The 12912-nt window shown below is 40.5% G+C and overlaps 1 protein-coding gene across 1 annotated transcript in view; it reads right to left on the reverse strand.

Moving 5' to 3' along the window:
• Positions 1–519: 519 nt before the first annotated feature.
• Positions 520–12912, reverse strand: part of KIF21B (kinesin family member 21B) — a 49545-nt gene continuing 37152 nt past the window's right edge. The window contains 9 exon segments of the mRNA XM_032217894.1: positions 520–1498; positions 4050–4246; positions 4372–4542; positions 5209–5326; positions 5867–6031; positions 6605–6785; positions 7188–7324; positions 12543–12656; positions 12816–12890. Coding sequence (XP_032073785.1) covers positions 1444–1498; positions 4050–4246; positions 4372–4542; positions 5209–5326; positions 5867–6031; positions 6605–6785; positions 7188–7324; positions 12543–12656; positions 12816–12890 — 1213 coding nt within the window. The 3' untranslated portion in view covers positions 520–1443.

Below are 12912 nucleotides of genomic sequence, written 5' to 3' on the forward strand. Positions count from 1 at the left end.
GAAAGCTTCTCCCACGCAGTGATGGATCTTCAAGGGCTTAAGCCAATGTTTGCTGCTAAAAATCAAGTGCAGTGAACAATATCCTGTGAAAAATTCAAGTTTCTAAACACAGAGCATTAACTTTTATCCATTTGCTCCATATTGTAACATGGAAATGTGAATGTTTGAAAAAGATGTAAACAACAACAAAAAGATGCTGGGGATGAGATTGAGAGGGGCAGGCTCATTATCTCCCCAGTAATACAGGAATGCATTGCAACACCCTTGTGCTTAGCATTTCAAATCTTCCTTACCCTGTTTGAAAGCTGGAAGGGAAGGTTCCACATTTTTTTCGTTCCCAGACAAAGGAGAAGGAAAAATGTCCTTTTTCCTGTGATAGGGAACAGTTGATTTCTGCAGTTGCTGCCATTTTGTTACCGAAATATAATAATTTGAGAATGGGAAGAGAAAATGGCATGCAACGTCTTTGCCGGAATTGCCAAATGATGGCATGAAGGAGAATTCTAAATGTATTTAATCAGTTTAGGTCTCCCTTTCTTGTTGCTTATCTAACATTTAGGAAAAAAAATCACCCAGCTTTATAACTGGTATTCAGGAAACAACAACTCTTCTGAAGTTATCAAAGTTCATCAAATCAGTTACTAAATATATCGCTCTGTATAATACAATTGTTTGTTGTCTTTTTTCTTTTAATACTGTCATTCCAGGAATTTGGGGAAATTCCTCAAGAGTATTTGGCAAATGAAATTCTGAATCTATAGTGACCACTGAGAAACACTACATTATGTGCTCATATTAAAGTGGCTCATTTTCTTGCGTTCTCCTCCAATCCTTCCCCCTTTCAAAAAGAAAACAATTAGCAATTCACAGATAAAAGGAAGAAATAAAAGTCAGTACTTCATAAATCCTCTTGAAAGACCAACTAGAACAAGGAATATCCCCTAAAACATAACAATCAGCTATCCAGGAAGGGACTTACAACACTTGATTTTCTCTCTAATTATTTTCACTGTAATGTCTTATAGGCATAAACAGGATATAGGCAGCTCCTGGACAACTGGAAACCATGGGAAAACCTCATTTAATTATACAAGGATGAAAAATCTAATTTTGATTTATAAAATATTTTGACTCCTTTCCCCCCAAAAACATCCTATTTTGTAAACTTATCAGATGGATTCTGATTGAAAGAACCTCAGCACCAAATTTTGTCTTCTTTTTTGGCTCTATTTTACCATGGCTGCCACCATAGACATCTGACAAGGAAAGAGACTTGAACATGTAAACAGAAAAGGAGACTTCCTTTGCCCTCCCCAACCCTTGTACTTGTCAGAAAACCAGGCACCCATCTCATCCTGAAGCCCTGGTGTCAGAGATTAAATACTATTTCCTAGCCAAGCTCCATCTTAGCCTTCTTAAATTCATATTTGCTTTTCTCAACTTCTAGGTTGTGCTGTTCAGTAGCTTCCTCGCACTCCAGAGCTTCACTGTGCAGTCACTGGGAATAAAGGTAAAAGGATAAGAATGTGAGGAAGATCCATAAAAGGCCAAGCTTGTACATTTGAAAACAAAGCATTACATGAAGTGAGAAACAGAAAAAACCCCTAAAAGCCAAATTACCTATTACATTAAATATACTTTAAAATGGTATACTTTAAAATGGCATTTTCATTTCAAGGAAAAGAACTGCAGGGGTCCCTGATCTGAGCCCTTAGGTGCTTTCCTGATATAAGCCATCATTCTGCTTATCCACAATGCTTTCTATTTCTCCCTGAAGACACCATTTTATTGCAAATTGCAGCAGGGAATAAATAAGATTTGGCAGATCTGGAGGTAATTTAACCTTGCCCTGATATAACTGCTTTTCCTTCAACATGAAAGTGACTAACAAGCATAGTTTTATAAAGCAGGTTCACTAAAACACATTTTACATTAGTTTGGATATTATTATTTTAATCTGCCTAGAGAGAGGTTTTAGGTCTCTCCCATCTTTCATGTCATGCTTTTGTGACACTCAAAGGCCTAGAAACTACTCTTGAATCCATTATTCTATTCTGATGCATGTGGAAGGGTGGGGGCCAGAAATCTTTATTTTTTTACTAGATTTCTATTCCATATTTTCTCCAGTAAATCCAGATAGCTCAGCAATAGGTTGGGCTGAGGGAGAGAGAGCGACCCAAAGTCATTCAGGGAGCTTACAAAGCTGAGGGTGGTTTGAATCAGGGGTGGGCTGCTGGGGGTTTGAGGGGATTCGGGAGAACCTCTAGCTAAGATTGTGCAGTTTGGAGAACCCCCAAATCCCACTCCTGGCTGGCCCCACCCACCCCTTCCCGCTCCTCCCAAGAGTCCCCATGCGGCTTAGTTTGGATGCAGGGTGCGTACGGAGGCTTGGGGAGGGCAAAAAATGGGCCTACCGGAAATTCGGGAAGGTCAGAAACAGGCCTGTTTCCGTCCTCCAGAGGGCCTCTGGAGCCTGGGGAGGCCGTTTCCCACCTGCCGTAGTGTAGGAGGCCAACTAGGCCATGCCCACCATGGCCATACCTACCTAGCAATTGGGCAGAGAATCTCCTCATCTGTATTCCATCATTTTTCATTACTATATCACACTGATTGGTTCTCATAAGACAAAAACCAGGCAGTGAATTGGAAGTATCTTACTGGAACCCAATGGACCCTCAACACACTGATCCTGAACTGATTTTACTAGGAACAAATTTAAATCTATTTCGGTATGACAGGTTTCCAAATAAAGCACAGACCACTTGACATCAGAACCAAATTGGCAAAGTTAGGGAAGAATAGAAGGTGCATTTAGGATGCTCATTTAGAAGGTAAAACAGGGAGTGAATTCTCTCTTAGAAGACACCTTCGCTTACTGTCCCTTCAAAGGAAAGAAAAGCAAGTAAGCATTGCATACCGTCAAGAAGCAGCTGAAATCAGCTCCCAGAGAGAGGGACAGGGAAGACAAAGAGAGGCAGGGAGGGAGAACACAGCAAGAAAAAGTAAGCAGGAGAGTAGAGAAGGAGGAGGAAGATCAAGGCAGACTGGTGGCACGGCCCTTGATGGCAAGGACGCGTCGTGGAAGGCAGGGGGTGAGCCCAGGCACGTAATTCCATAACTTTACCCGACAGTCACTGTGGCACAGAGAAAGAGAAACAGAAAGAGAAGAAGAAGAGGAGAAAAAGGAAAACAGAAAAGGAAAAAAAAGAAACATGGTCGGAAAAGTGGAGATCAGAGATTGCCTTAGGGAAGAAAGTGAATGATGTATTCTTAGTCCCCCCCCCCCCAGGAGAGGCACTTCTGCCAAGCATTGAGTGCTTGTTTTCCAACCCCAGCTTTGCCAGAATCATGTCTTATAATGGCAGGTTACCAAGGATCCCCACTGCTATCCTCCTGGTTTCTGAATATATAGGGGAAAAAAAACATTTAACCGAGGTGGCGCAGTGGTTAGAGTGCAGTACTGCAGGCCACTTCAGCTGACTGCTATCTGCAGTTCAGCGGTTCAAATCTCACTGGCTCAAGGCTGACTCAGCCTTCCATCCTTCCGAGGTGGGTGAAATGAGGACCCAGACTGTGGGGGCGATATGCTGACTCTGTAAACCACTTAGAGAGGGCTGAAAGCCCTATGAAGCGGTATATATGTCTAACTGCTATTGCTATTGCTATTGCTAACTCTGCCTTAATCAAGTATGCATTGACTCATTCAGTAAGATATTCAGATAGCAATACTAAATTCTTTCAGGATTTCTTTTTGGGATCATTGAAGGTGGCTATTCACTCATAATGGCATTATATGAAGAAGCTATAAACAAAACAATTCTCACAAAAATTCTTCTTTGGTTTAAAGTCAATGGCTGTAGCACTATGGAAAGTGGCACTCGATGAAGAGTCACTCACTCACCCGTGGCTCCTTTGGCTCCCTCCCTCAGCTTTGGGCTCTAATGAAGCAATATTATCTTGAACAGGTCAATTATACATCATGGGATCAAGAAGGCAAAACCTTTTGGAACCCTTCCTTGGATAGAATAGGACTCTATTTAGACACTCACCTGGAAGCTGTGAAAATGTGCTTTGAATTTGTGCAGATAGCATTGATAGGACTATCATGTCCCTTGATGTCCCCAACAGGTGTGAAGTTGTCAACATTCCAGACCTTCACTGTCCCCCCACGGCAGGCACTCAGCAGCATGGGCCGGCTGGGCACAAAGGCCAAAGCACAAACCCAATCTTTATGTGCAGGGATTTGCTGGAAGCAGGAATATAGTAAATCAGAGAGGACCCAAGTCTTGTCATAATAGCTAATTAAAGGAAGGAAATTATCTGAATTTCCTTTTTTATTCCCCAATCATTCATAATTTAGTGTTTTGATACCTGGATGAGTTCTTGTTGTTCCAGGTCCCATTTCTTGATCCCATTGTCACGGGAACCGCTGAAGAGTATGTCTCCCTGAATAGCTAGGCACTCAATCCCATCATAATGTGGAGGCTCAAAGTTGTGGGAAGGTCCAATGTTCCCACCGATACCTTCAGCAATCTCAAACATCTGCAAAATAGAACTTCTTAGGAAAAAGAATTGCTAATCAAGAGCCACTGTTCCAGTTCAAGGTGTTTTAAGCCTTGGCCTCAGTATGTTGAAGGAACAGTGGTAGAGAAAGAGAACCATCTCCCTTTCCCAATATTAATTTTTAAACAGGAAGATTATATGCAATAATTTTGGAACTGGAGATATGAGTTAGCTGGTATGGGCTTAGTTTGGATCTTTTGTAAGAAATGTAGTGGGGAACTAAATGCAGGTATTCACTAGAACTAATTGTTAAATCACAGTTGTTGGATAGCTCCTATTTCAATTTTCAATTAATTCCTTTCCCAGGAATTTATATAAAGCCATGTTGCAATCAAATGCTAAACGTGAGACCAAGTACAGTTTAATGGAATGGTTTTATTTGCTCTTTAGTAATTTTTCATTTGTATTTGCCTGAATGTGAACAGCCTCATCTTTCTCCTGCATCAGAAATTCTCTTCTCTTCTAGATGATTGATTGATTGATAAATAGGCACACACACACACACACACACACACACACACACACATAGAGGGGCAGGCAGGCAAACAGACAGACAAGAAAAGGGATTTGAAAGAACCAGACTGTCAATAATATAGAATGTTCCTGAATATGTTAATAATACATTCAACAAAACTTAAATAATACCTTAATATAGTGATCCTTAGATCCTGTGATGACTAAGTCATGATTACTTGCAGTCCTATTCACTGTGAGACACATCACAGGGCCAATGTGACCCGTCAGCTTTCCAATAGGCTGAAACCTATACAACAGATAAATAAGCCAATAAATAGCCAAACACTACAACAGTGATCAAAACATTGTAGGCAGATTTTATCTGAGAAAAAGTATTATTTTGCCCCTTCCCTATACTGGCAGCCCCAGCACGCACATTCTCTGAAACATAAAGGACTGACAATATACTTCAACAACCTTTTGTCAGTCTCTTCTGGGCATTCTTATATATTTGTAACCACTTGTATAAGGTGTTAGCCCCAGGACTTGCTGATTGCTTATTGTGCTGTACAATTTGTAGGTCTCTCGTATCATCCCACATTATACCCCTCACTGTCCCCATTAATTGGGGATGATATGCATAGAAAATTTACAGGACCGGAAGGGACCTTGGAGATCTTCTAGTCCCTCCCCCTGCTCAAGGCAGGAGCATTATACCATCCTAGTCAAATGGTTGTCCAGTCTATTTTTGGAAACCTCCAGTGATGGATCACCCACAACTCTGGGAAGCAGAGTCCAAGCACTACAGGACACAGGTTAAAGAAATGATTTCTGTTTTATTTCTGACCTGTTCAACTCCCAAATGCGGACAAAATTGCCAGTGGCTGCGTAAAGCATGGTGCCTGTGGGATTAAGTGCAATTTGATTGATCTGGTGTTCGCCTTGCACGCTGGTGATAGTCCGGGTAGTGGCCCCAGCACAGGCATCTCCAGTGATCACCTGGCCTGAGGAGCTAGTGGACAGAGAGGGAGGATCTGAATCATAAAATATATCTGACAAAAATATGAATGGAGTTCAATGAGAAAACAGGAGAGGTTTGCCTTTACAAGAGACTATAGAATAGAATCCCCATTGATTTATGTATATACTGCAAACTCACATAACTAGAATAAATTATTTCTCAATCTTATTTGTCTTACTCACAACCTTACTCAATCTTACAATTATAGCTAACTGCAGTTATAATTGTCCAGTGCAAAACCAAAAAGTAGCTCATAGCTTAAAATTTCTTTCTTTCTGGTATCTTCCTCTGCAATAAGGATTAATTAACCCATGTGATCAGAGCCAGCAATGGGTTTATACAAGATAAGATTAACTCTTCCTTTCTTAGCTGTTTTAAGAAAGCCAAATTTCATGTGATGTTAGCCACATGGTTTATCCACTTGGTTGTTAGACTCCAGCTTCCACAATATTCATTCAGTGCATTCATGGGATATTCTAGCTGGGAAAACTGGAATTTGTATTCCTACTACATCCTAAAGGCATAGGGGATCTTGGGAAAGCATGCAATGCAGTGATTACTTACGTGAGAGTACGGATGCACTTTGCAGAATCACGGATATCCCATACTTTGATGTAAGAGGTAGAGACTGTGAATACCAGGCCAGAGTCACTGCAGTATTTTATGGAGACTACATTATTTGGATGCCCTTTCAAAGATGCAATTTCTTGTCCTGTCACTAAGTTCCACATTTTGCAGCTCCGATCTTTAGAAAGGAAAGAAAGGTGAATCAGAATGGCTTTTTTCTCTCTGTTCAGAAAAGAAACAACTAGTGTCTAGTAAACTATAAGATATCTTGAGGTGTGCACAAAAAAAACATGGAAACCATCACAACTGATTGGTGCAGGAGACACATGTTCTTCTTAACCTGGATTCTGAAACTGTCTTAATAGAGGTGAGTTACAGATTGTCACCCACTTATTTTTAGGAGTATAGGCGACTCTGAAAATGTGTCCTCAAAAAAGGTAGATTATGATATGAATCGATAGCTTTCATAATTGACGTATGGTTCCCACAAAGAATCCATTCAAATATAACTCCCTTTAGAACATGTGTGTATCATTTTCATCCTTCCAGCATCTAGGTCATCAAAACCAGACACACGTACCTTTGGATCCAGAAAATAACAATTCATCAGTAGCATCTAAGCACAATACTGGCTTGGTGTGTCCTTCAGCCACAGAAATGCATTGCAGTGGTGCTGTCCGGGCACTCCTGGAACCTCCCACAGGGTTAATGATCCCCCTTGCATGGGAGAAAACAAAACAGTTAAAAGAGTGCAAGTACCTTGTCTAAGTAGGAAAAAAATGGATTTTTCTGGAGTCCCTAGAAAGGGAATGGGAATAGGAACTCATAAAAAATATACTCTCAAATAAACACAAAGCATAAAATAAAAACAAGCATAATATGTTAATGTTTTTCACCTATTGTTTTTGTGTTTTCTCTCTCTCTCCACCCCCTCTTTCAAGCTTCAAGATCTTCAGGCCTATTATCACTTATACCTCACCACAGCAATTACATTGACAGGTTCACGTATCTAGGCAGTTTTCTTTGGTTACATATTTCAGAAGTGGCTTAACATTGTCTTCTTCCCAGAAATGAGGGTGTCTAGTCCAAAGTCACCCAATTAACTTCATGCCTAAATCAGGGCTAGGACTCAAGAGTTTCTCAGTTTCTAACCTGATGCATTTAAGTACTACAACAACTAGCTCTTAAGTAATCCTCAGGTGTATTAATATTTATTAAAGTAGTATTCTCCCTTTTTGTGTGTGATGTAATTCAAAGGCATCTATTATGGCCATAAGTTGCTTTGCCATGCTTCTCTCCTGTTCTAGACTTGAAAGAAAATTTTGGTACCCCTACTGTGCGCCCTTCCCATATACCTGGAACAGATCTGTGTTGCCCGGTTATCTGTGCAATGTTAATACGTAACATTCTGAGGGCTGTGATTGGTGTCCTTATTCGCTGAAATTCTTAACCCATTCAACATCATCCATCATGTGAAAAATGCTTCCAATTGGCATGTATAAATGCTTTTATTCAATTCACTGTAATTTTTCTTTCTTTTTTCTGCTGCATCATCAACTGACTGAATTTTCTTGTTTACATTCCTTAAAACCATCAACTGACTGCTGACAGAAAAAAAATGAGAGTTCTATGTCTTTTGGCTGACACCTAGGGGTAATTATGAGTAGCAGATACTGAGACGCAGTAAATCCCAAAGGTGCTTTTTCCAAGAGGCAACTGGACTTTCTGGTTTTTCTTCGAAGACGTTTCGCTTCTCATCCAAGAAGCTCAGAAAGCCCAGTTGCCTCTTCAAAAAGCACCTTAGGGACAACCATGACTTGGATGACTGAGGATCTCAATAGACATTTACTGGGTAAATGTTACATAGCTGGAGTTTGAGAATCAATTTTTTCATGTGGAAAAATTAAATTATTAAGTGAGAAAAAGAAAGGAGAAACCAGGATGCCCACTGGCTGCAGAAATACTTGCGTTGTCCTTTCCATTACAATGTCAATTATCTGTGTTAAGCCAATGATGAGCTAGACAGTTTTAAGGCTCCATGCCCCTTAAGCTGACCTAAAAAAATGGCCCCAGAAGCAAACAAATTCCAGTAAGCCCCCCCCCCAATTGTTGTAGAGATGCAGAGCTCAAGTACTGACAAAAGGGGAGGCACCCACAGCAGATCTGCAGGAAAAGTGGAGCCAAGCAGATTGCTGGCTCCAATGGTCACTCATCCCCCATTGATCATCCAGATGGAAAGCTTAGAGCTGGACAAAAGGGGAAAAACCATTTTCAGAACAGGGCACCTAAGGCTGTCTTCAGAATGCCTCAATTAAGGGATAACAATAAGATACTGAAGCTGGCATAAGGTCAGTTCCTCTGCAAATTGTTAGTACTATAGGGCATCTTCATGCTAAGACAAGGAGACTCTGAATGAGGCTAAAGTGTACTAAATGTTATATTTTTAGTGATTGTGCAGGCTAGAAACCACCCCCTAGGTTTCAATCAACAGTTTGAAGGAGGAGAGATGTCTTTGGTGAATAGGAAGGCATGTATCACATGGGCAGAGAAAAAAGACTCAACCACAATCTCCTGGGTAGGAAAAAGTTTTGTTCTTTTAAAAAGTTAGGGGTAGAACTTGGGGGAAGACAGGGCCAGAAGCTGCATGGAGAAAAAGGAGAAATCATTGTTCTTCTCAATTTTTTTGATAAAAGTGGAATTTTTAGCAAAAAGAAATTTCCAAGTAAGGGAGAAGAAGAATCACTTCCTTACATGGACAACTATTCCCTTATAGCAGTGTTTCTCAACCTTGGCCACTTGAAGATGTCTGGACTTCAACTTGAGTCCAACCTTGAAGTAGCCAAGGTTGAGAAACACTGCCTTATAGGAATAGGAAAAATGGTATAGTTAGAAATATTTCACTTTTCTAAACAGATATAAGGAATTGGATCCAATTGTTCATGCATAATTCAGACTAAGCTGAAAGATACTAACATTTATTTAGAAATTTACTCTAATCTATATTATTAAATTGCACAGTCTCCCATTTTATAAAAGAGATCGTATCATTTGTAGCAGACCACTGCCATCTAGTGGTCTTTTGGATTTTTCCATTTAACTAGTTTGCCAGCTGCCGTATATTGTAAATTTGGGCAACTGCATAATCTGTCTCCTATAACATGTAATGTTTAGAATTTAATATTTAAAGTTGACAAGTGATTTTTACATTTTCTCTTTTTTTAAAATTGTTTCTCTTCCAAAAGGGAACTGGAACAGTAGAAATCTCTACGCTTACAGGACCTGGAGGCTTTACTATAGAAATCTATTCATCCCCCCCTCCCCGCTCAATATGCCATGAAGGTAGTAAATGTTCCCAAGCCCTATCTAGGCTTGGGTTAATGAGAAGATTCCAAATGAGGTGTTGCATATCCAAATGAAGGAGTGAAGCCAAAGATGAAGGCTTCACTCAGGTCCGCCACCAAGGCGGGAAAAATACTGTAGTGTGATTGGCTGAACCGTTTGACAGCTCCCTATAAAAGGGCAAGCTGTCAAACACACATTTGATGGTTATTGCTTGTTGCAATAAAGAGTTTGACGTCAAAGATCTGCCTCTATCTCTTCTATTCGCCCACAACTTAACATGAAGTATCTTGTGGAAATAGGTGGAAGCAGCAATAGTTACTAAGCAGTTAAACTAAATGCAGGAGAAAAGGACTGAAAATGTATTCTTAGAAAGGATATTTGAAACTTCCAGTCTTTTACCCAAACTGCTATAGAGTTTGTTACCCATTGTTTTGGAGGGAAGCTTGGTGACTTCTGTTCTGCAGAACAGAAACAAGCGGAGGTTGGATAAGGATCAACAAGGGAGAGGGCAACTTTTATACTGATATTGTCAGCTGATTCAACAATAGAGGGAGAGTCTGTCAACTCAGCAGAACAAAAAAGCTTTTGGGGCAAAAAAGACTGAAAGCTTCAGACATGAGCTGGTGGTTTAACTAGGACTTCCAGACAGGATGGAAATTTAACCCACTTCTGGCTGGTGATTTTCAATACATATAAGGAGGACAATTTGGAAGAAATCATGTTTCAGGTAGTCCTCGACTTACAACAGTTCATTTAGTGAAGTTACAACAACACTGAAAAAAGTAACTTATGATTGTTTTTCACACATACAATCGTGGCAGCTTCTTGATGGACCTACGATCAAAATTCAGAAGTTTGGCAACCGACTCATATTTATGACAGTTACAATATCCCAGGATCCTGTAAACGCTTTTTGCAACCGTCTGATAAGCGAAGTCAATGGGGAAGCCAGATTCATTTAACAACTGTGTTGCTAACTGAACACCTGCAGTGATTCACTTAACAACTGTGGCAAGAAAGGTCATAAAATGGGGCAACATTCACTTAACAAAGTCTCGCTTAGCAACAGAAATTTTGGGATCAATTGTGGTCGTAAGTCAAGGACTACCTGCGTATTCCAAGTCACAGGAAATGGGCCTGAAACATTCTTTAGTCAGCTGGAGGAATATTTAGCACTCAGAAAGTAGAAAGGGAGGAAGGTAAGAAATACTACATCAGGGTCTCAGGTGACATGCAGATTTTAAATGCAGGAAGAGAAAATAGAATGGGAAAAGAAGAACAAGGCCAAAGGAGTTATATAATAAACAGTAAGTTTTATACCTCAACACCTCCGAGATAGAGGAATCACTGTCATCAGACCTAGGAATAGAAAATTAGCAGGATTATGGGTGATTAAAACCAGGAGAAAGAAAAGCAGCAGCATAAAGTCAGAAGGGGGAAGTTTGTTATTGCATCCAAGCTAGCAGGGCAGATCAAAAAGATAGCAGGCTGTAGACAGAGAGGGCTCAGGAGCAGAAGGAGCACAAGCAGAAACCACCTGCAATTTGAATAGGTATTTTCCCACTCACTAAACCCTTGATATTATACACAAAGTCTTGAAACTTGCTTTAGGAAAAAGGCAATGAAAACTCCAATGATGTTAAATTATTGTACATATGTGTGGAGAAAGACACCAGGCGTACAATGCAATCTACCAAGGTTGGTGGGTAACCTCTGAGCAGTCTTTTGTGACTTCCATGATACTTCCTCATGAGGTTGTGATCACTGTGGTGTCAAATTCCCTCTACAAATGGCTGTCAGTTATGTTTCTTGTACTGCTTTTATTTTTCTTTGAAACTTCAATAGCCACTTAGCTGAAGTTGATCTATACTGGACAAATTAGCTTAAAGCACTAATGGAACATCATCAGTTTTCTGATGCTACAATTCCCCCCTCTCATATCCTGATCTCAAGAGTACACAGGCCGGTATTTGGAAAGCTGAAAGCATATGCAACTCTTGTCCTGTTAATAGAGCAAATTAACAGCTATTTGGAGATGCTGGCAACTCAAACCTATCTTGAAAAAAATACACTTGCATCCTCTCAACATTCATGTGTAGAGTTTTGAAAACGAGACTCCTAGCTGTGGGAGGCTGCAGACACGATTGGAGAGAGATTTCATGCTTCCTAGCAACCATCTAAATACGCTGAAGAGAGGCAGCAATCATTTAGCAATGGAGACATTATGGAATGTATAAAATTAGATGCTGGTCCTGGATGGGGAAATGGTTTAACTGTTATTTAGGTTTCTTACATATTTGGGGAAGTTCCAGGGAAATCTTGTCTGATTGCTGCTAAATGTCCTGATTGCTGAAGCAGAGAGCTAACTCCAGTGCAAATCGGACGACACACCTCCAGGTCCCCCTCCCCTCCCAAAAAAACCCAAACTAAAACAACAACTCAAAACAAAAAAAACCCTAAATGTTTTCAGTATTGGATAAAATGGAAAATTCGGAGAAACTTTTTTTTTTTTTTGAGCCAGCAGCTATAACCATAAATTCTTCTCTTTATCCTTGGGAAATGAACTTCCTCCAAATCTCAGAGTTAATCTTACTTGTCTAATGCAGAGCCCTGGCTCTGGTTGCTAGTGAGCCGAGAGAAGACATTGCGGTCATTGCGTGGTCTGCTGGGAGGGGATGAGGGAGGAGTGAATCCAACATCTGGATTTCTAGGCAAGAAAGAAAGATGCGATGATTTACTCTGATTGGAGGCTGGTTTGCTCCTTGCAAATCATCTCTCACCACTCTCAGATCCTGTTCCACCAAGCAAGTCAACTGGATGACAAGGAAAATAAAAGATAAGGAGGGGCCCCTTGTTATGCACTTACCTGATAGACTGGCCCCTGTCATATGACTTCCTCCTTGTAAGGGGTGAAGTGTCTGTGACTCGGGACTGTCGAGGGCTAGAGAGGAAAAAAAGACAGA

Source organism: Thamnophis elegans, chromosome 5, assembly GCF_009769535.1.
Source record: "Thamnophis elegans isolate rThaEle1 chromosome 5, rThaEle1.pri, whole genome shotgun sequence".
NCBI lineage: Eukaryota > Metazoa > Chordata > Lepidosauria > Squamata > Colubridae > Thamnophis > Thamnophis elegans.